General features: G+C 39.6%; 1 protein-coding gene across 4 annotated transcripts; it reads right to left on the reverse strand.

Moving 5' to 3' along the window:
* Positions 1-2,350: 2,350 nt before the first annotated feature.
* On the reverse strand, positions 2,351-23,154 carry LOC119744759 (nuclear factor erythroid 2-related factor 2-like). 4 transcript variants are annotated; one of them, XM_038220869.1, is made up of 4 exons: positions 22,911-23,154; positions 5,332-6,274; positions 4,915-5,061; positions 2,351-4,589 (listed from the first exon to the last, which is right to left on the reverse strand). In XM_038220869.1, exons 1-4 carry the CDS (start codon positions 23,115-23,117, stop codon positions 3,928-3,930), a joined length of 1,959 nt encoding a protein of 652 aa, XP_038076797.1. In that variant the 5' UTR covers positions 23,118-23,154; the 3' UTR covers positions 2,351-3,927. The 4 variants fall into 4 exon arrangements, with proteins under 4 accessions (XP_038076797.1, XP_038076798.1, XP_038076796.1 ...); XM_038220870.1 differs by lacking the exon at positions 22,911-23,154 and adding an exon at positions 11,457-11,830; XM_038220868.1 differs by lacking the exon at positions 22,911-23,154 and adding an exon at positions 7,268-8,293.
* Between the last annotated feature and the right edge of the window lie 3,888 nt (positions 23,155-27,042).

A 27,042-nucleotide genomic window follows, 5' to 3' on the forward strand; every position in this document is an offset into this window, starting at 1 on the left:
CAAATTTTGTCGTCACTTGATGGCCGAGATCTTAGGGGGGGGGGGGGGGGCGGAATCCCCCCCCTTCCCCTCGGCTGAGAGATGGTCAAAATAACCCGGCCCCTTCAGGGTTAAATCAAAACTATGCTTTAGTCAAATTTTGAGCCTGTTCCCTTGAGGTTTGACTTCACTGTGGAGATTTCACTGTACTGACACTTGATGGTCCTCTGACAGGATGGATTAGATCTACATCTACAGTGTAGGGTTCAATGAACAGAGTATGAGAATACAGTCCACATTTGTGTACATGTGTGTGCATTTTCCTGTCTTCTCTCTGTGCCATTTAACACAATTACATACAATGGAAATGTTTCATGTCAATCAGTGTACGCTTGGCATTTTCTCATGCACTTTATGCATGTAGATATCATCTGGAATGGTAAATGTTTTGTCTCATGAGTCATCACGTGATCAGAAAAACAAATTGTAGTATACATACTCAAACATTTTTGTGTGTGCAGAAAAATAACATGGGCATTATCAGGTGAGTTATCTATGCAATAATTGTGCAGTATTTATGTGAAAAACCTTTTTTATCACACCGAAATTTGATAATATGCATATTAAATGGGTAGACATGTGCCTTTTATACCATTTGTGATAAGATGTTTTGGGGCATTTGATATTTTATTGTAAATATTGTATATATGTATCAAATTATCTTTACTTTATTATATTGAGTTGAGTATTTTTCTTTTGAAAGTTAAATAAGAAAGCAATAAAACTGTGTTGTCATTTTATAACTATGAACTAGTCAGCCCCACCCATGTTTTGTTCATCACTTGCCATACATATTGGACAGGTTGTGTTTTGATTTTTTTTATACAATGAAACATTTTTAGGACTATATGTAGCAAGGGCAAAAAAGAATCCTTTCCATTGCATCGTCCCACAAGTGAACTGACATGAAAGGGAATTCAACAGATCTAGTCATACTACATGTACATGTACATGTAGTTGAGTTTTGCAGGTGTTGTTTTAGGAGGGAGTGGAGAGGATGTTTGATTTTTAATTTCCATCAAGAAAGTTGGAATGGGACATTGGTCCACACCATAGAGCTATATCTGATTACAAACACATACTTGTTTCTTAGTTGTAGGGAGTGTTCTTTTTATGTTCTAGGCCATAATTAACAGCGCTGCTATACTAAGCATACAATTTGCTGCTGACAGAGCCTTTGTCTTTTTCAAGAAGATTTTGATTGTGTATTTCTACAACATCCAACAATGCAAGCGCCAGAACAGGATGGATAAGACTTGGTATGTGTGAGAAAAAGATTTTGATTGTGTATTTCTACAACATCCAACAGCGCAAGCGCCAGAACAGGATGGATAAGACTTGGTATGTGTGAAAGAAAATTACAGTTTTAGTGGTGGGAGGAAACCCAGAATGATATTCTAATATTCTAAGGAAAAGCCACAGAATCAGGCAGGGACTGCAAACCCAATCCATTATTGGCCCAGGCGGGATTTGAACCCGGGTCACAGCGGTGGAAGGCAAGGAAATTACCGCTATGCAAACCTGATCCCTACATGTAGGTAGTAAGCACAGCAAAGAGCACACTGTGCTCAAGAGAAGAAACAGAGGCTTAAAAACTTGTGAATCAATTCTGGTCTTGGGGACTTGGGCACTCAGACCCTAGAAAATGTCAAGCGCACCACACATGCATGCATTATTGAATATAGGTCCGAGTACCAATTTCCAAAACGGGATTTGATTCATCTTGTTGATAGCGCCCTCTACGTGAATGCAACTTGAATGTTCTTGAAAGGGATTTGAACCGGCTGCATTGGAAGAACGAAATTAAAATCCTGACTTGGCCAAGAATTGGGGGGGGGGGGGGGCATAATGTTTATTCCAAGGACGATTGGGGCTAAGTCATGAATAATTCAGAATTTTGATCGGGCCAGTATGTCTATTCATTGTTGTTTATTAGTCAACCAGTGACATTGGAGCATTTTAAAGAACGATTGTCGTCAAGCTACCACACAGTAGTCTAGCGGGTAGCGAGATGAGCTATGGATACAAAGATCCCTGGTTCGACTTTTAATCCATGTCGTCGCTGCTCATTTTCATCAACTATTTTTCTTCTCTAAATTTATCGTTGAGATAATTTCAATTTTAGGGAAAAAGAGAACAATTGGGACTGCAAAATGGAGGTGAACAATACATGAACATGTTTAGGTGTTGAGGACTTTTAACAAGGATGAGCGAGTTCCATTCCTAAATATGATGCATTTTACTATCCCCACTGCAATTACATTCATGGACTTTCTGTTGAAAGAAAAAGTCATAGTGAACAGACACACAGTGTATAACAGCATCAAAAACATTTAATTCAAAAGCTTGTGTCAAAAAAATACAACCAATAGTCATGTTTACATGTGAGAATCCAATCTTTCTTTTTAAGGCTATTCTGGATAACACTTTTGAGTTGCAAGACAGAAAAGACAGAAAACTTGCAAGACAGAAAACAAACATGTCCGTGGATTACAAAATTTAAGCAAGGCATACACAAAGACAAACTAAGAAACATTTATATTACATGTATTTGCTCAAAGCTGCCAGGAATATTGTACATGCACTAGTCAGAAAATAATTTAAAAGGAAACATGTTTAGGACAATAGAGCCAGGTACCAGCGTACGTGTCCATGTACAAACATATGCTGATTGACTTCATTATCTAATACAATGTCATGCTACCAGCACAATCATGCGAAAGTCCACACATGAAAAGCTGTGCATTATGAATGCATTATTAGAAGGTGCATGCAGGTTACAGGGAACTGCATGGACATCTTCGATGAAAGATGCTCTTATTCCATGTTTATATTTTCTTAGATTTTTTATCATATCGGATAAATGAAAATGACAAATGTGCCTGCCATCAAAGGCCGGGTACAATACAAATATTACAAATACAACTGTCTTACAATTGTAAAATTCCAAGTCTCTTGTTTGTTCAACTAACAAAGGAATAGCGAATAACCCTACAAGATACATACCATCAACAAATTGCTCTATTTGAAGTATATTACAATAAATCTTTAATCGATAAGAATAAACTGTTTGGACAAAAATGTTCACAATAAATATGCCTTAATACTATTTTGAATTCTTCTCCCACTGCAATAATTGTTTGCATTCAGAATACCACAACTTTGCATTACCATTTTAGTTTGCAAGACAAAGACACTTCACTTCTTTACATGCAAAACTGTCATCACTAATTTTACAAAAAAAGTAAAAGCATACAAGTGTTATGGATCAGATGCATTTACCAATTTTTAATATTAATGCTTTCGTGAATTCCTTTTTCATTACACAAGCAATGAAAACCCTTTCAATTGGATATTCAAAACAGTACATTTAGAGGTAGTGTGAACCACTTGACCAAACTTATTTCCATTTTGTACATATATTTACAATCTTTATTTACAAACTATGCACATCATTTACAGTATATTTCTCTAATCTCTCTGTACAAAATAGACTTACATGTAAATCGGACTCGTTTAAGAGTGAAATGTTAAAATGTTTAGTGTGATGACTAGTGTCACTTTTTAACTTTTTTTTCTTAAAGCAACCAAGTTAGTTGAACCAATCAAATCTTATGGGCATAAAAAGGCTCTTATCTGTCATCAGAAACAAACTTAAACTTTACTATAAAGCATATTTTCCAAAACTTTTTTTTTTTTCAATTTATACTAATTCAACATTTGTTATCTTTTTTAGAAAGAAAGATAAAAACTAAAATTAGAATGGCAGAAGCTCAATGAAGGAGAAATGTACAAGCATGCTTTGTAACGGTAAGGTTTTCTGGTGATGAGACAGCTCAATGTGATATTCTCTCCTCGTGTACATTTAAATACATAAAAATCAAGAGTCTATTTCTCTGTGTTTTTATCCTTGTCTGGGTTGGTGCTGTTCCTTGGGACAAGGAACATGCTTCCATCCGGCATTTGTTGCAGGGTGAATTCGTTGGGATCTACTGGATCACCATGTTCATCACACATGTTCTGAAAGACCTCATTGTAGAGTTGATCATACCGTGACTGCATATCAGAGGTCTCTTTGTCAATATGCTCGCGTTCTAGCTCCAGTTGTTCCTTCTCCTCCTTCAAGGTGTCAATGTTGACCTCCACCGACACCAAGGCGCTGATTTTGCGCTTGCGGCAGTTCTGGGCTGCTACCTTGTTCTTGCCGCGCCGGCGGATGTCTCTGATCAGCGTCAGCTGTGCGTCATTCAGCTCATACTTCTTCAGCAAGTCATTGAAGGCATCAACAGGCAGACTGATGATTTTGTCAATGGGCACTGGGACTTTGAGAGTGCGGGCTCGCTTCTCGTCACGCGACAGCTTGGCGAGGTTCTGCCTGTCCTTCTTGCTGGAGTTGTTTTTGCTGTTGTTGCTGCTGCGGTTGCTTCCAGAGGAGCTGGATGATGAGGCATAGGTATGGTTGTGTTTGACATTCTCTGGCTTGGAGGATTGGCTGTTGTAACTGCTGAAAGAACTTCCACTGTCACTGTCACCCCCACAACTTGAACCACCTTGAAAATACAAAGAAAAATTCACCAAATTAATTACTTATGTTCACCTGTCGTAGCTTTGACCCTAAACATTCTGCCTTCAATTGATAATCCTTATGATATTAAGGATGATGGAGAAAGTCGTAGAAATTGTGATTGTAGAATTTTACACTCATTTCACAAGGTCTGCACTTTTACAAAGGAAACATAACCCTCGTAAGTCACTCGTAAGTGTTCATTTGGTTTTTTTTACCATGTTGCAATATGTCAGAAGTGTGATTCCTAGACCACTACGGGCCTGGTACGCAGGTACTGTACGTCATATTTACTTGCTTATTGTGCTTACCTCTCTGTCTGTGGTAACCATAGCTACCAGATGTGCCATTCATGCCATGCCCGTCTAGACTAGCGTTGTAACCAGTAGCACCCTCTAGGCCATCCTCACTGGTGTGGTAGGGTGAACTGCCATCGCTCATGTCTTCAAACCCAGAGCCTGTACAAATTTAACATAAATGTTCATTACCATGTGCTCCAACATATTTATAAACCAATTTCAGAACTTAGTGCAGATGATAGCTAATAAGTCCAAGTTAAAGTGGCAAAAACTCAAAACTCCGGTGTTCTGAAGAGCAAAAATTGCTCTGTCACTCCCAAAAATGAATTTTTCTTCATTTATTTAAATTTTCAGCATTACTTTTGTATCAAACTTCTTGTCCAACTTGAAAATTACAACTCCAATTACAACTTTCAAGCATTTACTTACATGATCCATCAAATGAAGCCGAGGAGTTATTCTCTCCGAATGACTGCATCACATTGTGAATCTGCGCATCAAAGTCCAGCTCCATAGGGTCCACCTCCTCAACATTGGACGTATTCAGAAGCTCCATCAGCAGAGAGGAGTTGTCCTGGTTGTCTGTTGCATTTATAGGCAAGGGGCTCTCCATGGCAGGATGAAGTGGCTGCTCTGGCAGAAGGAAGCTACTAAAGTTGAGGTTTTGCTGGCCATTGATCAATCCCGTTGGTGATGCTGAGCTGAGACTGAGATTTGCAAAGTTGGACAGCGGGGAGAAAACTTCTGGTGGCGGGGCAAACTCATCCAGCCTCTGAGGCTCGATGGGGAGCATGTTTCTGTTGACTGACAGTGTTGCATTCTGTAGATTCACGTTGCCGTTTGTGGTGGCGTTGATGGCGAAGGCATCTTGTGTGTTGAGCGGCTGTGTTATGTTCATGTCCACTGTTGCTTGGTATGGAAGGTGTGGGAGTTCATGAAGTTGGTGCGTGAGTTCAGGAATGGAGGCCAGGTCCTGCCATCGTTGCTCCTGCTCTAGAGGACTCAGAGGCTGCTGCGGTGCTTGATACTGCTCACCATCAGGCTGGGATACTGCTGGCAGGTACTCATCCTCAAGTAGCTGAAGGCAATCTTCCAGGGAGATGTTCCCATCTGGTTGGACTGGGACCTGAGGAAGGGTTGGCTGCGGTGTCTGTGGCTGGACCACCTCAAGCCCAGGAGGGTTGGGAACGTACTCTCCAGTCTCCCCATCAATGTTGTAGCCAAAGTGGTCCCAGGACTGCTGCTGTGACTTGAGCTTGTCTGGATGCTCACCCTTCTCCAGCAGCAGATCTTCCTTGAAGGAATAGGACTCGTCTCTGGAAATACCCATGTCGATGTCCTGTCGCCATAATGCCTCTATCAGGTCCATGTCCTGTGTTCAAGAAATTAAAGAGAAAAAAAAAGGTTATCAGAGTGAGAATTTTGAATGAGAAACATAGATGTATCAACACCATTCTGTGGGAGAAAATTTCCTTGTGAAATGTGAAGTTTTCTGGCTCGTCCACAGAAACTGACATGAGAAACTAATGCAGAAGTACTATAATTTCTCTTTTCACTGCTTCTCGTGCTGCTTCCCTGAAAAAATCCAATACCCATCTGTCCAAACAGTGAAGAAATCTGATTAGATGCATGAAAGAAAAAGGCCACTGGCGACCTACCAGACACAAATAATGTGAAGGACAGCCATTGACAAGCAAGGTAACCTGTGAGAAAAAACACCAACCCTGAACACCTGCACAATAAAAAAAGAACACTTGTTTGCATCTTTGTTAGGAAGACCTAGACAAGTGATGGTTGGCAGCAGCTTTCCATATTATATAATCTGTCCTCCATCTTTTAAGGTCGCCAATGGTTATGCAAATTAAATTTAGGTTATATGGTGCAATGTAGTTATGATAATAGCTTTGGTGTACTATTCAATTTAAAATAGATAACAAAGTGAACTTTTACCTCACTATATATACATGTAGTTGCAAAATTGAAAACCTTTGAAATTTTTATATTTAAATACTATGTTATATTTTTGGATTTGTATTTTAAATTTTTGGATATCGCGTCACAAAAATGGATGTACAATGTCATATTTTTGAAGGAATTCATGGCTCAAATGACATTTGAAACATTGTCAGTTTGTTAGGTGAACCAGCAGTTTTACTGCAAACTACCATAGAAGGAATTGAAACTTAAAATGTAAGGAATGCTATGGGTAAACAGATGGAAAACCACCATCATTTCATGGAATTTAAAAATTTTGGCAAAAGTAATGGATTTTTAAATTTGAATCATCTCAGCCTCGTAAACATCCTTTATTGGTGGAAAACAAAGGACTAAACTCAGAACAATAAAATGACTACTTTGGGTATACCTCTGGACTTGGATCACCGGCGTTTTGGTTACTATGCGTTAAAGCGACAGCGCCATCTAGCATATTCTGCACAGGACCATTCGCTTCAGCTTCCGAAGCTTCACCATTGTTATTGTTTTCATCATTGTTGTTATTGTTATTAGGAGCTGATGCAACATTCACAAAGGGCAATGGTCGGACATTATTGGGTTCCAGTCGATCCAGCAGCCATGTTGAAACATCTGTAATGTCTCGGCTGATTGGGAAGATTTCACGAGACAGTGAGTGAAGTTCTCTGAAAACTGACTGACTTCGGAGATCATGGTCCAAATCCTTGAAGTTCACATAGTTACCATCAAAAGAATTGTAGAAATTGTGGAACTGTGTCTCTGTCAGGGCAGCACTTTGTCCCAACAAGATATCATGGATCTCGGGCAACTGTGTGCCCAGCTGCCTCTGCATATAATCAACCCAGTCCACCCGAAGGAGGCTCAAAATGACGGCTAAGGTGAGGAATGGATCCCGCCACGGTTTTTTACGATGCATGGCGAGATTTGTAGTTGTCTCCCCAAAATAATACCAAACCTTATTCAGACAGCGAATTCGACACTTGTCGCAGGAATAAAAGTCAGCCAAATAATCGAACACCGAGTTATTCCCGGCTTTGTTTTCTTTGTTTAGTCAATCAGGCAACCCTACTGCACGCAGTCAGTGAGTGCAGTTCCGACCCTGCACCCGGTTGATAAGCTCTTTGCGGTCACGCGATCAAAATACGCCGGTCTGAAAATGCTGCCCGGCCGGCGGCGTTACGTTACTCGACGAAAACCCAACGGTTTTTATGCTGAAAATCAACTCCTGTAGAATTCAAATCGTCCCAGAATTTTAGAAAATCCTCAGGATCTTTTTACTGTTGGTTATACGGAGAGCATTAATGTATGTCCTTTCCTGTATCTTGTTCCGTTGTTCCCGTACACGTACATAGCTACACGCAGGTCAGACAAAGCCAAAAAACAGGAGTGTCGTGCAAGGTCGTAGAGGCTTTATTTAGATATGACGTAATGGTTTCACGCAGGCGCACGCGCGCAGCCTGGTAATAGCCACGTGATCCCGGAAGGAAACTTCTCGAAGCAGACGGCAACGTACGCTGATGACGCAAATGCAAATGAGCCTCGACTCTGGGGTAACAGTCTGTGGCAGCATTAAATTAGCATAATAATAGAGAAAAGTAGAGCTAGTATTCGTGGTATTTTTGGTTGAAAGAACCGCGTTCCGCTTTTTGTTGAGTCTTGGGCATAAAGGACGCTTAAAGTTAAACGAAACTATTCATTTTTTGGCACACTCAATTGTTAACGGTCACAACGAGCTAAATATAAAACGGGGAACTACTCCCAATAAAGTTTTACCGAACGTCGGCTTTTATTGTCGTCATCCCGACACACATTTTTCTACCCAACGATTCCAAAAAAGGAAAAGTAACATTTGTTTTCTTGTCAAAGTCATCAGCAGTTGATTCAGACTGATATATATTTGCCCCAAACAAAGAGGGAAGATCCGGAAAGTCTGGCGGACTTTTGACTGGCTTTTTAAAGTTTTATATAAATACAAAGTGGTCACAGTAACTAAAGTAAGATTTATTTGAAAAGGGCAGCATGTACACTTTCATTAACGACCTTTTTTCAAATAAGAACATAAAAAACAACAATCGTGTTGTTTATCTTTAGATAACCATATTTTCAAAGCAGTTCTTTTGAAAGGTTTTGCTATCTTTTCAAAAGGAATATGTACATATTTCTCAGGAGTAAATTAGTGTATTCAACAACACTAATTGCCTTCAGAATTCACATTGGAACAACACAAGGAAACTTAAACAAAACAGTCTCTAAATATATCACCCCGGAAACAAAAGGGACAATACCTCGGCTTGCCCAGTTTTTCTGACGTTTATACTCTTCAAGGCTGTTTTCCTTTCATCTTTTGTGATTAATTGTAAAACCACTTGTCATTCAGACAGTTGGACTCTCAATGACATTTTTGTTGTGCTATTGGTTTTATTTCATTTTTTTATGTGTGAAATATATTTGTTTTCATCAGATGAAAACAAACAAGCCAGTTTGGTTGCCTCATAATCAAAACGAATTAGGGTGTCTAAAAGATACCCAACTAAATTTTGTTGGGGATGTTTTTAAATATAGTTTCATTATCGGTATGAAATGATCCAAAAATAGGATTAGCAATAATAGTCCTGTGACAAGAAACTGAGTCAGAATACTTCCTGTGTTCTTCCTTCCCATTTGTTATCTTTGTTGCATCCATCAAGCTGTGCGGAGTCTGGACACAACAAAGAGTGTTCAGTTTTATATACACAATTGCTTATTATTGTTTAAAAATTATAATTCACAACAGATTTCAGAATTTGTTTGGAAGTTTTCAGTGACTGGCTACTTCACAAAGTGTATAGACAAAATGCATCCAGCAGCCATCTTAGAGGTGTGTTTTGTTATGTAATTCATTAACAATAAATATACAAGAGGTCTATCATGCATATCCCTGAGGAACAAAGCACACAACTCAAAAATGGCTGCAGTGCCACGATCCATTGGCAAAGCTTTGCAACTTAAATTCAAAACACTAAATTCTTAGTTTTAGTCTTTTACTACCCTTAATATTCAGTAAGCAACAAAGCACATAAGACTGCCTATCTAAACAGAAATCTGCAAGAGGTGCACTTTCAAGAATCTGCATCATCATCGATTTCTTACCACTGGCAAGGAGCCATGTTCCTTGACCTTTAACCTTGTGTGCTCATGTTCATTCAGTAAAGTGCTTATGATCAAGTTCCTGTTAGTTTACTACTCCATGTATAAACATTTTAAACAGTTCTGTTAATCTCATTTGGGTATTTTCTGAATGCTTAGGATTTGCTATAGTATTAACCTAGTTGTCGCAGAACAACTTTGTACTCATAATTTCAGGACACTTCTTGCAATATTGATATTGAGCAAATTAATATATGTAAATAACCAAATTAATCGTGTTGATGGCATTTCTTCCATGCTCATGCAAATGTTGAGGTCTCTATCTGACGAAATTTCAGCTTTCTATTTGACGAAGCATCAAAGAACTAGGGCAAAATTGTTGAATATTAATACAGAAAAATTCGTTCCTTGAGCCATGTAAAATGTGGTTCGATTTTATAGTAAAAGTATGCAGAAGAAAAAGATGACTATATAGCTACATTACAAATGTGAGGTGTGGGTGTAACTATTATTTTAACCCAACATTGTTGAATATGTTGCGCCATTGGTGAATAATGTTTGTCCCACATAAACTCTCATTATTGAAAATGGTAGAATATACCATGGAGGCAGGAGCTGAGCCTCCGGAGGAAAGTGATACCTCCAACAGGTATGAATAAAATCATTAATTTACACAGACAAAAACTATTTATGAGTCATTTGTGTAGAAAATTGATTGGTTGAATATACTTTGGTGCAGATGACCGTGGATCCAGATAAGAAAGCTTTAGTTTGAGAAGTGATGTCTTACAGTATTCTTCCTTAACTTTTACAGAATAAAACAATATGCAAGAGAAACAGTTCTTGAGAAACATTCGAGTGGACTAAAAAATGGAAACATGTACAAGTATGGTAATCAAATCTTGCAATTCTTTTTATACATCCCATTGTCAGGTGATTGTGGACCATGCTAGTTTTACAGGTAGATCTTTTGAACAAAAATGTCAACTATATCATGTAAGAAGATCACTCTATAATATATTGTAATCAAATGGCTCAGTATGAACATGGAGGAAGGAATAGACTGCTGACCATTACTCCATGAGTTGACCTATGATATAGCGTATAGAGAGCAAATGAGTTCCTAAGCTTGCTCGATCTATGACCCAAGCATCATATAAACATTCACAATGATGTGTACATGTATGTGTACAGGTATATGCGATATTACGACTACTGATTTGACCAGTGCACAGGCTTGGTACTGGTATGGTACTTGTAGATCACAGGGTAAAAAAAAACCCAGTTTATTCCTGCACGAGCTGTAGCCTACGTACACACAGCATGGTGTATAAATGAATACACACTATGATACGAACAGTGTTAACGTGATCATCACATGACTATCGCCGAAGTCACGTTAAATTACACGGGTCTGCATGTGCAACATCTCCTCTCCTACCTACCATGCCTACCTTCTGTGTTGGTTGCATTTTGTCGGATCCGTCAATAACATCCATTTTAATGTTGAGGCTAGGTTGTACCTGTAAAACCTCCATGGTACAGCGATTTGTTTCCAGTTGGGAAAGAATATAGAGAGCCAAGCCTAAGTATACGAAATGTCCGCCGCAGTGTGTGATGTGAGATTACAGTGTTGTGCGTGTGGTTGCAATAGTCAGACTGATTACATTATTATACGGTGAGTGGAGTCTAGCCCGCGAACGAACCGGGTCACTGAATAATCATAACAATATAGCGGGTTCACCGGTGTCGTACACGCCTACAAAAATCCTAAATTTGGTAGTACAGCCCGGTACGTACGTCAAGGACGTGTCACACAATTCAGTCTTCTGTTGTACTTTGCCCATCAAAGCGATAGCTGAACAATTGATGTGCGTATACGGGTAGATACTGAAAGGAAATCAAGTAGAAAAGATTGGTGATGCATTATTCATTATCTTCAATGCATGACATCATTTCTTTGAGCGCCGATTGGTTGACGATACTATACCCGGAAAAGGGCAAGACCACAGTCCAAGACTAGTTTGCCAATACTGTGGCAGCACAGCGCAGCTCATGGCACTAGTGTTTACTTATCGGGTTAGATCTGATCGTGTTTACCTACCCGAGATAAATCGCACGCACATGATTCAAACTCCGGCACCCATACATGTAATATAAAAGGTTTTTGAACTCCAGCTAATAAGGCTCCAGACTTCAATCATCCCATATATTAGTGATATACTCTATACTAGACCTTTTGAGAACTCTTCTTTCAAAAAAGTAAAATCACTACAGCCAAAAGAAATTCATATTGATGAAATCATGGTGGAAGTATTAATGTACTGCTGAAACCTCACAGTGTAAATGTTTCCATTTTCACAGCTTTTCTCTAATCTAATGAAATGGAAATACAAGTACTTGTATTGTTGATGTGCCCTTAACGTGGCGTGGCCCCACTTTGATTTTTTGGCCTCTAGCAAAAGTTGTACCTGAAATTTCACAGTAAGTGAAATTTCATCAGGTTCTAAACATTCTCGTTCGTAAATCTTGAGTTTACCTATACCCATATTATAAAGTTGGCAGAGAAATACATTTTGGCGTGATTTTCTGATATTATTTCGAAATGCACAGTGAACACTTTCAAAATGCGCCCAAAAATAAGAAAATAAATTTCTGACAAACATTGTTGGGCATGTGAGGAAAGATAATAATGGTTTATAAAAATCTTCAACCTTAAAGAAATTTTGAAACGTTCCGTGTGATGTTTCGAGATTAGTTCAAGCGCGCGCCACGTCAGGGAACACTCAGCCGATTTTGTTCCCAATTTCCGAACGCCATCGTTTCTGAATTTTGGACTAAATTTCATGTCCCTAAAATTGTTCAGAAGGGTTCAACAGCAAGAATTATTAAGGTAAAAGTACCAGTATTTAACTGAATGATGAATTTGAAGTTTGTCAACAAAGAGGTTTGGCAACACATGAGGACAGGAAACCGTATCATAAGTCCGACGCCTCATATTTAGTCCGACGTCGTTACGAGGCGTCGGAGCTATGAGGCGTCGGACTATGAGGTGTCGGACCTATGAGGCGTCAGACTTTGGCCTTTATTTGGTTGGGGGATGCGATTTTGTCGGACGTATGAGGCGTCGGACCTATGAGGCATCGGATTTATGAGCGGACCCCGGTGAAAGTCGGGGAAACGTCGAAGTGTGCCACGTTAGGGAACACAACTATATAACAAGTCAAATGGCACCAGTGTTTGGAAAGGGGTACCAAACACTATCAGGCTTGCATTTACGCAATATCAAGTGTGGACACTGGGTATACATGTTTCAGGAGAGGATGTCCTTCAAAATAAATTGTAATTAAATTTTAAAAAAAGTGATTTGTGGTCCGAGTCCGCAGGGTCGAGTCCGAGTCCAAGTCCGAGCCATTTGTCATCGTTACTCGAGTCCTGGTCCGAGTCACGGAAATTGGGACTCGAGTCGGACTCGAGTCGGACTCCGAGTCACGAGTCATACAAGCTTGTAAATAACTATAACCTCCGTCCGTGGGTAGGCCTAAACCTTTACTGGGCAATTTTGAGATCCATTGTCTCAATTTGATGATTGCAAATATAACTTAACTCTTTTGAATGTTCAAGGTAGAAGCATTGAGATTCTTTCCTCCTTTAGTACAATATAACCTGATGTTCCATATAGCACTTCCATGTGTGCGCAGTGTGCGGGGATCTGTTCTCTTTTAATAGACCACGCAAGCAGTTATCACGCCTTTTTAGTAACATGTGTATAGAAGTTTTAATATATATGTGGTTGTATTTTTCAGGGGCGATCTCCCCCGTGTATCGACCAACAAACCATGGCATTTTCATTTTGAATAGCTCGTAATGAGAGAATGCTCTATACGCTTGTTTCAACCCGTAGAAACTGATATCAACTAACCGCCTCTCTTCAAGTTCAGCCAACGACTCAAGAGTACAATTGATTTAACATTTATGCCACTAAGCACTGACTTAGCTATTGCTTAAAAATACAAACATAATTTGGATTTCTTGCGGCACGGCACAAGTTTCAAACATAGGTTCAAAATAACCCTCCTATGAGATTAAAATAACGGGGTTTATATTGATATGAAAATGGATTATACACGTACTACGATGACAGTCTGATTAATGGAGCTATGTTTGGTGTGTGCATGCTATCTGCTTTTTGTGGGCGACTAATTTCTTTTTTAGCGCAGCGTCAATCAGTCACAATGAATTTTATTCTAAATGATATGGTTGAACAAAGAGCGCACTGAAGCGGGGGGTTGAACCTGTCCTCCCGGAATACCGTACCGGTGCTCTAGCAACTGAGCTATATAGGCAGTTTCCCCTGTGGTTAATATTAACGGGATCATATACTGCTGTTTTCGTATATAAATGCGATGTTTTCACTGTTTGCAACATTTTACTGACACCCAAGAGTAATAACGAAATAGTCATCATGAAATTCGAAATGTAGCTCATCAGTTATTGTGCATTAAGTTTTGCACATTGTCTGGTGAAAAGAAAAACACAAAAACAGAGAATTTACCACAGGAAAACAAAAACTGCGTCACTGGAGGGCTCAAGCAGCTGCAACGTTGGAGCTTCTGCCTAACAAGATTGTACATCTGTGTTCAGCAATAAAACCCAAAATGGTAGACTTGAGAACGGGTCATCACTGGACAGTCGTGTTTCCGTCGGTGCAATTGACGACGACTGAACACGCAAATCGGCGGGTTCGAGGACGTACAGCCGGGCCGCATCGGCTGTCGCATGTCGCACCGCACGCTATGCATACCCCCGGAGAGTATGAGCTATCTGTCGATATCAAGTCGGCCAATTACCGACTTGAATTAAAGTCCTCCAAAACGATCCGAAACACACACACACCCACACACTTAAATTAGCAATACAAAGACTGATAATAAAAGCACTGGTACACAGGTGTATTCGAATCCATTAAGACAATGCAGGACCAAACAAACAAAGTAACAAACAAACAAACGACTGATTCAACATTATTTAAACACCGAAGTGGCACTGAAACGTATAGCCTGCACATTACTGAAAATACTACATAAAATATAGGGGCATTGTTCTGAAATGCATACAAATTAAAATGGCGTTTGCCGCTTTAATTCAGTTTACATGTATTTGTCCACGTGCCTGAACATTGACCCAACATCTCGAATAATTTGGTGAGCAACGAGCTTAAACACAAACATGTAGATGAATTATTGGACGGTTAGAACTTCACAAATTCGGCAGGGAAAACTGTATGATGCAAGGTGATGAAATCTAGTTGATAGGTCACTGCACTGCCGCGTGGAGGTTCTGTGCGTTATCGGTGTTACCCGTTGCACACTGACCGTGTATCTTGCCCAAACAAAATCATAGCATCGGTGCCCCATATATGCAGGCTTTCAGCCTAGTGAGTTCTGTGACTGTGACTTCACCATTGAATGTTGATATTATTGATAACACACCACCGAAGAAAAGGTCGACGTCTCTTGAAATTATTTTAGTGAATTTATCATACGTGCAATACTCAACTGGGCCAAGTACTCGCTCAAGTTGAAGGGCCCATGTAGGCCTAAAAGCAGGCCTTGAAAATGCACCTTTGTGTTACCAATGTTACCAGTGGCGTATCCAGAGAGGGGGGGGGGCACCTTGCCCTTGACAATTCTTTTCAGTAAGAATGTCAATAAATGGTTAGAGAGTTCTGACATCAACCCCCAAAAAGTAAACCAGCTCAAAAACCATTACAATGCGCCGTGAAAATCGGCATATATTTTTCAATATGCATAATAATGGTCAGTTTTGGAGAGCGCCACCATTTTGAAAGTTGGGTACCATCCCCCTCCCCCCCCCACACTTTTTGATTTTACGGAGGCCAAGTGTCCGGAGAAAAAAAATCTACATTTCGGCGCGGATGTGCATGCGGTTGCCCCCCCCCCCCCCCCCCCCACACACACACACACTACTGAATGTTACAGCTATTTCAGAGCAAAAGTTGCCAGAATTTTGGTTTTGCTGTCGTCAATTTCCTATTCTTTGGTGACTCGTTGTATAGTCTTATCTACATTTAAGAGGAGTAGAAAGTTGCACAAAATGGGTTCTTAAAAAAAAAAAAATAATCGCATGGCCCTTTAAAGGTGTGACTCGTCAGTCACCAAACCACTCTTCCAGTCTATCCAATTAATGGCCATTTAACGAGTGATAATTAAAAAAAAACCTGCAAGGTTTGACAAAATATAGTATCAAACAACAATTATATTTTGTTTGATATCATACACTGTTCGACAAACCTACATGTATTCTGCATAATTGTGAGTACTTGGAACATGCATGATTACATGCAGTTTTTCTTCGACGGTGGGTGCGTGAGATTTTTGGGGGACAATCCGTAGATTGGGACAATGAGTGGATGGTGCATTGAGTGCATGTAAAATCCAAGCAGAAACAGCATTAAATTGTGTGCTTTGGAATTGATATTGGGCTGCATGCAGGCTATTTTAACAACTTTACTCGATAGAGGGCGGGCTTATACACTGCAAGAATTAACCACGGTTCTGCGATGGTGGAATTAACAGGTCGCTGACGGTCGTAGCGTACCACCTCGTATTTAAGGGCCCCTGTAACCACAAAGGAGTAGGAAACGCAAGGCATTGTGGGTACCTGATCGCCGGCCATGCATTTCGTGTATTTTTCATACGCAGTGGACCAGTTACGCATCCCAACCCTATTATCTTGTCTTGTTTCAGTGTGAGGGGATGGTTCTTCCACACTTTTTCTCTGAAGCCCACACCTCGAGTGGCCTTTGGCCTCCGTCGTGATGGGCGATTTGCGTTAAAAAAAAGTAGTGTTTAACAATGTCACTGTTATGTGTGAACAAAATGTATCCAATTATTAAGACCTCGAACAAATTTGGTGTCTGCAGAGCATAGTGAAGCGATACACCACATTCGCAGGTCTGATTCAATAATATCAAAAGCTCTTCCTCTTCCAATAACACCTGAACAGTGGCATCCGGCATGCCTAATTCCTAGTGACCCACTTGATATCAATGGGAGTGATTTGTCCTGAGCGAATCGAACCTTTTGTGGCAATTCTTCACTAACTGAGTGTTTTCCTGTTTACCTTGACCAACTGACGACGTCATCAGCATTTGGATTGGATGCTTGTGTTCAGGGCCGTTTACTTATCAACCAATGCACTTTAATTCACTTTACCTGGTAAGTGGGTTAATGTGGTTTTTTTCAGGGCAGTAATTATCTTGTGTGTACTTTTTAGAGATTTTGTTTTGGTTCACATTGTTCTGTTTTCATTTCGCCGAATGCGGTATTTCCTCCAAATGAATAGCATGGGAAAAAACATCAGTGGGAGCTTGACCGTTCATTGTTTTGCCCCAACAATACTTCCTTATTATCAATCAAAAGACAGTAATAATAAGCTGACATTTGTTTACCTAAGACCTGGTGCCCAAATGTTTTAACTGTCACTTTGAAATGATTTAATTCACAAGTAATCAGCCTACACTTTGCAGTGCTGTAAAATAAAGCGGTGCTGTCCTCGTTGCAATTTTCTCAAACGGCATAAACCGTTTTAGCTTTACAGGGCATTAAATACCTCGGCCTTCTCATGAATAACAGATTTCAAATAGTCGAAAAACCTTTGAAAAAATATTGAATTATCCCTTGAATTGGAGAAACTAACAACACAATCAATGAAAAAATTAAGCCTGAACTGCCTGATGAGAGCTATTTAGGGCGTATATTCTTCCCGTGTTCACGGCAGCACATTGACAATGACTCTACTATTATAAGATCTAATAAAAAGAAATGGGCTACCGCTGAAGTACAGCAATATGCATCGATGAATTTGAAAATATTCCAATGTTCAGAAACGCCCATGACTAGAATAACTAGGCTATTCCTAAATCCGTAAAAAAAGAAGAAGATTATTCAGAAAGGATAAAATAGTTAAATGACACCTGTTAATATACTGCCTAAAACTTTGAAATTGTGGAATAGATTGTTTGATTTAGTCCAGTATTTTATGTTTTAGCTCAATTCATACTAACTATTCTGTTAATAAAACGACAGTTACATTGTTGCCACGTTGTTCATTACAAACGCACAAACCTGCCAGCTATAGTGTGAATGACTCATGTTGATGACGGGACGAATCATTAAGTTCCTCGACACAGGTCAACCTTGCGTCAAGAAAACACAAAGACAAAACCAGGCACCTGTCTGGGCCGTCAGAAATAACTTGGCACTTGTTGTTGGTCAGACCACAGAAACCGAGAAGGGGGTGCTTTCTAGTCGCGGCTTTGGTTTGGTCGAGACGAAATGAGCTCCAGTTTAAGCCCCATCAAAGCAAAGACCGTCGAAAGACCGGCATTATTCAATTTCGAAATCTGAGCTTATCAGCCGGCTGCCATATTGCTTGTCGGCATTAACATCTCCCCACCTGCAAAGTCTTCGGATTAGTTCATTCATTACCTGTAAACCTTTACAATGGGGGCGCGCGCAATGGTTGTTGTATAGAGACACATTACATGTTTTTGTGTGTGTGTGCTGAGCATCATTAAAAGTTAACATTTTCCCCCGTCCTTTAAAGTAGAGATTCAGAAATAGCACTGCGTGTGTACTGTTACTCGATCGAAAAATTCGCAAGTCAGATATTATCCACTATTTGACCCTTAGCTAGCTCTTCGACTCTCATGCAAGCCGTATCACCGGCATGAATCATTCTGCCTGAAGTCATGACCACTCTTCTACCAAGTATAAGTGAAACTTTATGTCGGTGCTGATATAGTTTAAAGACAAAGGTGGTTTTTGTGATATCTTAGCTGTCGATTTTTTTCTTCTAATTTACAAACTGCGCGGGATAATGAACGGGAACGAGAAGTTGAAAATAAAAATCACAAATTGTACACTACAAATTATTGTTATTTTTTTGGCGGTAACCAATCAAAATAATGAAAACCATGCAGTTATCCTAGCGAACCCTGGGAACGAATTAGCACATCGCGGACTGGTACCACAATGACCTACTTGTGACTCAATGTTATACAAAACCACGTGACGTGACACGTTGCCGCTGCCTTTGTAACAACATCGGTTAGGAAACAAACACTATACGCTTTGACCGGAGGCAAAAATGTCAAGCTTTTCAATTCAACTTCATTTTCCTATCATCCATTTACGATTTTATGCACATTATAACTAAACGCCAATACGTATTTCGTGAATATCGTGAAAGTATGTAGGATCATTTACCAGTTGTTACTTTGTTTGAAGCAACAGAATTGCTCAAAATCGTGTCGGATGCATGCATAACAATGCTAACCTATTGAAGTTACAGCTCAGTGGAAAACAGAGAAAGCACATTATGCACTTTTGGTCTCGTAACTGGACTCCGATGCTAGCATGTAAACAAGTTTGCATTTCAGGATACCATTTGAGCAAGATTTCAGTCGTTAAATAGGTAGGCACTTTTCCGGGTAATTGCAAACGATCCTACATGTCTGTAATCATCTTGATGCTTATGAGGTAAGATTGGACATTGAAGACCGTATTCTTGTGAGTTGATATATAAACACCTCTTTCATAGTCTCACTGAATTCACAAACAGTCCGATGGTCTGGAACCCGACATGCACACTATTTTTCACGTGCTGATTCAACGTGACCGTGGAGTAAAACTCAACCACGCCTGACACATCAATATCATCGGACAATTACTGCTGTGTCCAGGTAGTGTGGGGGCTGGATTAGACAACGCCCTGCGTAGATCACATTACTGCGTGAATTCGCAAGTCATCCCGTTATGTTGCCGTGGATACCGGAACTTCCATTTCTCGCAAATTTTAAGAGACATCCCTGAATCATTTCCAGTTTCTTCTCGAGATTGTGAAGGTCAAACTTATCTCTCGGAAAAAAATCCGATTAACATTTCGAGTCACATGATATTTCTGCAGAAATAGATAAGACTCCCTGAACGTAGGCACGTCATGTTTCATTTGGCGAACACGACACAATTGACAGATAATCGGAATGAGCTTGAACTTTGATAATAGTGATCGAGTGAACTCTCAGTTACTGAGTCAGTTTTCAATGACAAATCTGGAAATTGAGAATTGTGAAAGTAGGTCTAAATGATTTATACTGTTATTAAAAAGAGATGACGTCCGTGACGACACCACGAGCAACACGAAAAAGGCATGATCAGAAGAAAGGAGAGAATTAAGGACGATTTTCTTGTGTATAATACAATCCAAACTCTTACATGTCTTAATAAGAAACAGCTAATTATCATGTAAGAAAATTTAACTGTAGGTTTGATGTAGGTAATATCTTTACCGCGAATGTTCACCAAATCAGAATTGCCTACCTTATCTGTTCCAAAAGTAAGATGTATTTCAAAATCAACATCACAACTTTGAAAACAACATTTCTCCTTTGAATCCAAATATATTGGAAGACATATTAGCTTCTTGACATTATTCCGTGAAGATAATGCAATTAAGATAGTATTTAGGGTGGCACTTTATGTATCATAGTTTCGGCGTTGCTGTACACTGCACATTAAAACTGAAGAAAAAAAAAACCCGGTGAAATGTACATGCATCGAGTGCGAGTCATCACCGTCTTAGGCGAAGAGAGGGAAACACACAACTTTCTCGATGTTCAAAGCGTCTATCATTTCATTTAATTTCTGATGCACGGCGCAAAATGATAACATTTAATTGTTTTCTCTTAAATTGTTAGGCCCTTATAGTTGATTGTTTAATGAATTAAAGCGAAGGGGTTTAATTTTGTGATTTTTTCTATCGTTGGAGTACAGGTAGTTCTTGATGCAAGCCTATAGTCCCATTCAACACATATTTGTACCGGGGACACACTGATAACTGTGTCCGCTTGACGGAAGACGGTTACTTCCGATAAGTCCAAGACAGAGGGAAGAAGCCTGTTGATTTCTTTAGAATGAAGGAGATCCTAACTTGTGTCTGTGTGTCTTAAAAGGCAGACGGTGCGCATTTGTGTTCAGACTGGGACGTAAATTCAAACACAGTTTCAAAAAAATTTCATTTAAATTTTCGAGTTCATTGTTTTTTTCTTGTCTGTCCTGTGCCTTCAAGTTGCCCATAAACTCGAAGCCTTGCAATGAACAACTGTATAAATACTGCGCTTCTAATATCCAAAACATTTAGAACGAACAAATTAGAATTTTCCTTGTTTGTTATCAATTCATGGGGAGTATGTTGACATATTTGTGGAATTGATCTAGAATGTAACCACTTTTGTGGATTTAACTACTTTTTGTCAGTTTGCTTGTACAAAAATGTACATGTCATAACATTTAACAATGTAGAACATTGTGTATATAAGTGAAACACGAGTTAAACACGAGGCGTTTACAATGTACTCGGAATGTTTGATTTTTCTTCCTGAAAGTCAAATTTAGTCACGAGCAGCTGCAAAACTTCAATCGGCGGTTTAAGGCTTTGATTTTGGTACAAAGATACCTGCATGCTAATGGTCCGACTCAAAATGTAGTCCCTTAAATATATACCTGTGCAAAAAAAGCGTTTATAATGTGTTCAAAAGTTAAACACAGGCAACAAATATGGTTCTAAACATAATAAAATCGACCAATGATAGGAAATATAAAAAGACACAAAGACTTACAAATCTTGTCTGAATTATTCAACATAATTATGTATTAAGCAATATTTCAACACAAATTTCAACACGCCATCGATATACACCATCAATACGCCATCACCATGACAGCGGTCTATGAGTTTTTCTCTTATTTACAGTGCGATGATTCAAATTATGTTTTGTTTTCTAGGAATTCAAATAGAAAAAGAAAAGAAACAATAAACCCCTTATAAGATTAGAACTAACGGGAAACAGAAATCAGTTAGACTTATTATTGATATTATTGAACATAACGACTCCTCTTAATGTACGAGAAACTTATCATTATCGCTGACATTCTGATGGGAGACTAAATTTCAAGTCATATATAAGGATAATTTTGAGTAGAGTTACGAAGTAATTTTTGTTTTTACAATTTTCCATTTAACTCAAAAATGCAAAGTGATTAACGAATAGTGCAAAATCTTACAATGTTCATGACATTCACTGAACATGTTGACGAAAAATTTCAAAGTCCTACTGGGTTTTTTTTTGGGTATGGTTTTCGCCAATGGTCAAATATTATGTTCAAAGCTACATTGTACAAAATAAACCGTCAATTTATTTTCAATAAAGGAAATGTGATTTTTGGAGCCCGTTTATACGTTCAAAGCATGTGCTTGCCAACCACAGCTTTAAGGTAAAAACAGTGTCAGTGTTAAAAGTGAACAAGGATTTGGGGTTTGGACTTTTTGACATCTTAAATAATTGGCATTATGTTTAATATGAAATTATCGATATGCACCGGTATCATTCCCAATGGCAAATTTGGTATGGGTCATCTGAAATGTCAAACAAAGTTCCGGGATTGCGAAAGGTTTCCGCTGGAAGTTGGGTTATTACTTAGAAAACAAGGTACCTTACATTGCCATCAAATTTCCACGTTACCTCAGCCAATTACACCATAATAATCGAAAGCCTCGCAAATTTCTATTAAACCCGCCCCTCATTTCACACCATTTCGGGACAAAATACTTCTTTTTATACTTACGTTTGTTGGTCAAAAAACCTATGCACAATGTCATTTCGGTTTTGTAAAAGCAGGCAAAAACTACCACGCTTATTGTATTATTGTTTTTGTGTAAATAATACAATGACGTAGATAAAATAACATTTACTGATTTGAAAAATGATTCTGGAGCCGGAGACTGACCAGTCACTACAAAGTATATGGCCTAGTATTATTTACCTTACGATATGGATGGTAAATTCCATACGAATTGAAGGGCAGCCGTCGCAGCTCACGATATCTCGGGCCACACATTCCAACGGATTGCTTGTGTGATGAATGGTGATGATGGTGAGTCCGATGGTGATGATGAGTATTATGGTGAAAATAGGGTTTCCTTGGTTGGTGACGGCACGATGACCTGGTGTTGTTGTACCACCAATCCATGGTGCTAGTATAAGTCCCTGTTTGTCCTTGTGTCTCGACTTAGAACTCCTGTAACTTTATAACTCTCGCTAAGCGAGGGAGCCTCGCCTTTGAACAACTGCCAACTGTCCACTAAAGTCTCCCCATGTATATAGCCATCATGACAATTATGCAAATGAGCAGGCGGAGTGATACACGAGTGGAGCCCTATTCCCCTTCCTGATTGGATTGGCGTGCACATCAACAGGTCCCTGTTACTCCACATCCGTTGTGCACGTTCGCGGCGGGTAGCTGTACAGTTCCCCATCGGCGTGTAGGTTTCAGACAAAATCGGTGACTTTGGATGACTTCATTGTTATACGGGGACCCATGTCAAGTTAAAATGCACAATACGAGGAAGGAGACGAGAAATCACTGCGTAGTGACTGGGTGATATTTGCAGGGACGTCAGATTCTGTCTTTTGCATCATTATTGCTGCAATGGAGGGGAAATAACGAAAACTATGCCAACAGAAGTCGGTTGATTGGTCGTTTCCCCCTGCCGTAAGATGTAATAAATTGGGGGCTTCCTGAGTGTCCTGCCAACTTACACGGTGCACTGCCTGAGGGTGTGTAGTGGAGAGAGTCACTGATGCTACAGTCGGTTCACTGGGGATGATAGTCACATGACCCGAATGAACACTCCCTCAGTTTGAATGTTCTCAATCAGCCAATACATTCTCACAACTGGTTTATCTCACCCTCAACCCTGGTTCCTGACCACAGCAGACTTTGGATGACCTGCGCCAAATGTTTTGAAGCCTGTTCATTCCATAAAGCTTAGATACCAAGCCACTTTAAAACCCCCAATCTCTATTAATTTACCTCCCGATCCCTGAGCCCTGACTCCGGTATGGTGACTCACGGACCTATAGGCTTGCGCATCAGTTCATTTTCCCTTCTCTCCCTCCAGGCTTCAAAAAACGTGCAGAAAAAAAATCAGGATAAACAGTTGTGAATTCTGGATCAGGGTGACCTCAAATTGCTTTAGACAATTAGCTGTTTGCGTTGTGCGTCACTTTCTGCCATGTTACAAGGAACAATTGGGAGAGCTCTGTATGCATGACGCATTTTAGGAGCTATAGGCCTACATGACACATAGAAATGATAAGATGCACCAAAAGCCGTCAGAACAAAATTGAGGTGACTCAAGAACCGAATTATTTTACATGAGAAACGATTTTTCTTTTTCATTTCAATCTTTGGAAGTAGAGAGTCTAGCAAAAGAGTAAAACCAGGGAAAATTACTCTAGTTTCTTATAATGAAACTTTGAAAACAACAACGAAGAATCACTCCAGTAGAAACTCGAGTGAAAACTCGATCTGTTTAATTGAATGAATTTCATTATAAATCGCCTTGTCCCTATAGTTTCAGTCCCTGAATTTCACTCGATTAGAGCGGATGTTCGTTCTTTGAAATCATTATTTTTGCTCCATGCTTCAAACGGCCAAGCGGTACTATGGGAACTGGATGGTTAAACGTTGGATGTTGCCTCACAGTCGAGTACTCAAAATCGGCAGTGGAAATAACATTATTTTAAGACATGGACCAGTTTCCCAAGCATTAATAGCTCTACCGTACCGAGGCAGTACGTAGACCGCGGTTCTACTAAACTTAACCCTTTACCGGGACCTGGGAGCTATAAATATAGGCAGGCTGCACCGGCGACTCTGCGCCTTGTAATTGATGCAAGGCGGCAGCTCTCACGAAAATGCCAAGAAAGTTAGGAAAAATACGAACTGCCAAAACAATGATAGCTGCCTCGCAGTTCCTTACAACCAATTTTTGGCAATGCCACTGTCATAATTGAAGAATTTTCTTCCCAAATAGGCCTAGATTCTTCTACAACTATTTGAAATAGTATTTTCAATCCAAAAGTGACCCTTTTTCCAGTTCATTTTAGGCCAGTAGGGCGAGTTTCATGCACACAGACTTCTATAGCCTTTTTTCAGAGTCAAAATATTTCCCTTTAGGTCGAAACGTAGGATTTGTTATGAGGACAGCAAAGAAAGACAATATACACACCTTTGCGCACATTTTCCTAGCTAATTATCCATCCTGGACCATCCTTAACAAAACTTTCCTTTGGTTTATTTCGGATTTTACTAATTATCTTCTCCCGGACATTGGACCGTATAGTGCTACAGCTCGGAAGTAACTGATCACCAAGAGGTAACGCCAATCACCGGTAGACGACGGTCAACGCTGGCCGCTAGGCTCGGCCTACATAGGCCTACAGGCACACTATATGCATGGGGTCATTGTTCTATCCAAATTAGGCCTATGTTTACTTCTGCCATTGTCCTGACTTTTGTAGTTGTTGATCAATATTTTTGGTATACCTAAACGTCTGAATGAAAAGACAAGTCCACGTCTAAGAAATACGGGAAAAGGACTGGAATGCTTACTATGGAATGCTTTACCAGTTGCCGTATAATCATTTCTTGGGCTCTATTACACGATCGAACTAATAAAATTCCACCGCGAAATAATTGCTTGAAACTTGGATTGTGGATGTCACTGTAATCATGCTTTGTTTGAAATTCAAGGCAAAATGACAATTTGATGTAGAATTTTTAGCAGATGGTCGAATCGTGAAGCTATTATTTTACAGGCTGTGAATCTCGCAGTTTGCTTGATTACGTCCCGCTTAAAATGGTAAAATATAATAATAATGACCTATTGCAGTGTGAAAAAAAGACAATGTGAAGCAATATATCTTCTTGCTGTCTTCTTTTGAATTGGCAAAAAAAAAGAGTTTCACGGTCAATCTTTGATATTCACCTGAAATAAAACGAAGCTAATAACAAAATAATCTTAGTTCTGCGAAATCAAGTCCAGTACCAAATTAACACGCACATGACTTGTATCAAGGTCCTATACAGGGCATTTTATGCATGAAAACCACCTGTTGGTACATGTTCACACAGGTTCACTCATTGCACTTCCTTTATCTCTTCCTTTCACACAAAAACATTGACATTATCTGTACCAAATGTCACATGTATGTTGTTTTGTTTTGTTTCCCTGGAACACATCATGCAACACATTCTTCATGAGCCATTAGGGGTTCAAAGAATCCCCCTTTAAACGTTATGCTAACAAGCAGCTGGTATGGCTTGATATAAACGCGCACGCGCATCACAACCATAATAGCTGCAAACATAAAGCGCAAGAACCGTCTTACCTGTGATACCCTTATCTGTCTTATTACGTCCTTGATTCTTAACTTTTGCAGTAGGACAACAAGACAATCGATTTAGTTTTAGCCGTATACCTTGAAGTAATGCTAAAAACATAAGTCATATATAGTCACTCAAATCAAGCCAGGTAGATAAAATAAATATAGCAAATGAGGCCCTTTGTTTCGAAAAACTCTAACGTGTGAATTCGACTTTGTCGCTTTTCCCGGTATAACAACAAACAAAACAATTCTGCAAAACATGAGGTAATGACTTCCCTGGAATACTCGGCGCACTTTGAATAAAGTCCCCGACGTCCGTTCACCTCCGCTTGCTGATATTGAACAGCGTCATTGCGGTACGCTCAAACCCCAAGTCCGTGTCAGTGGTGGTGTTTGATTCCAATTCAAGTTTATTCCCCGAATATTTCCTTGTTTTCTCCCGCGTGTTCCCTGTAGACCCACCCAATTAGAAATGGTATGCGGCTCATCATTTTGCGGGGTTATTTCATGGCTGCAGATTACGTAGGCCCTATCCCGTTCCCGCACCATTTCTACTGGTGCACAATTAATACCACATCTTACCTAACACAAAAGTCTGTCTGCCCAGTTTGTGTGAAATATTAGGTGGTCCTGTACATCGTAGGTGCGCTTCAGTTATTACTTTTTGGCACTTTCTGTAGTTAATTTATTTTTAAACGAGGCTTCGCCTTGTCCGCATCGCG

The sequence above is a fragment of the Patiria miniata genome, unplaced genomic scaffold, assembly GCF_015706575.1.
Source record: "Patiria miniata isolate m_02_andy unplaced genomic scaffold, ASM1570657v1 HiC_scaffold_7, whole genome shotgun sequence".
Lineage (NCBI taxonomy): Eukaryota > Metazoa > Echinodermata > Asteroidea > Valvatida > Asterinidae > Patiria > Patiria miniata.

Bases quoted from the DNA above. Each gene is read 5' to 3' on its own strand.
- LOC119744759 (XM_038220868.1), bottom strand. From the start codon at position 7,792: ATGCATCGTAAAAAACCGTGGCGGGATCCATTCCTCACCTTAGCCGTC. The intron at 6,275-7,267 runs GTATACCCAAAG...TCTTGAACACAG, and splicing joins CCGGTGATCCAAGTCCAGAG to GACATGGACCTGATAGAGGC. The intron at 4,590-4,914 runs GTAAGCACAATA...TGTATTTTCAAG, and splicing joins TGGTTACCACAGACAGAGAG to GTGGTTCAAGTTGTGGGGGT.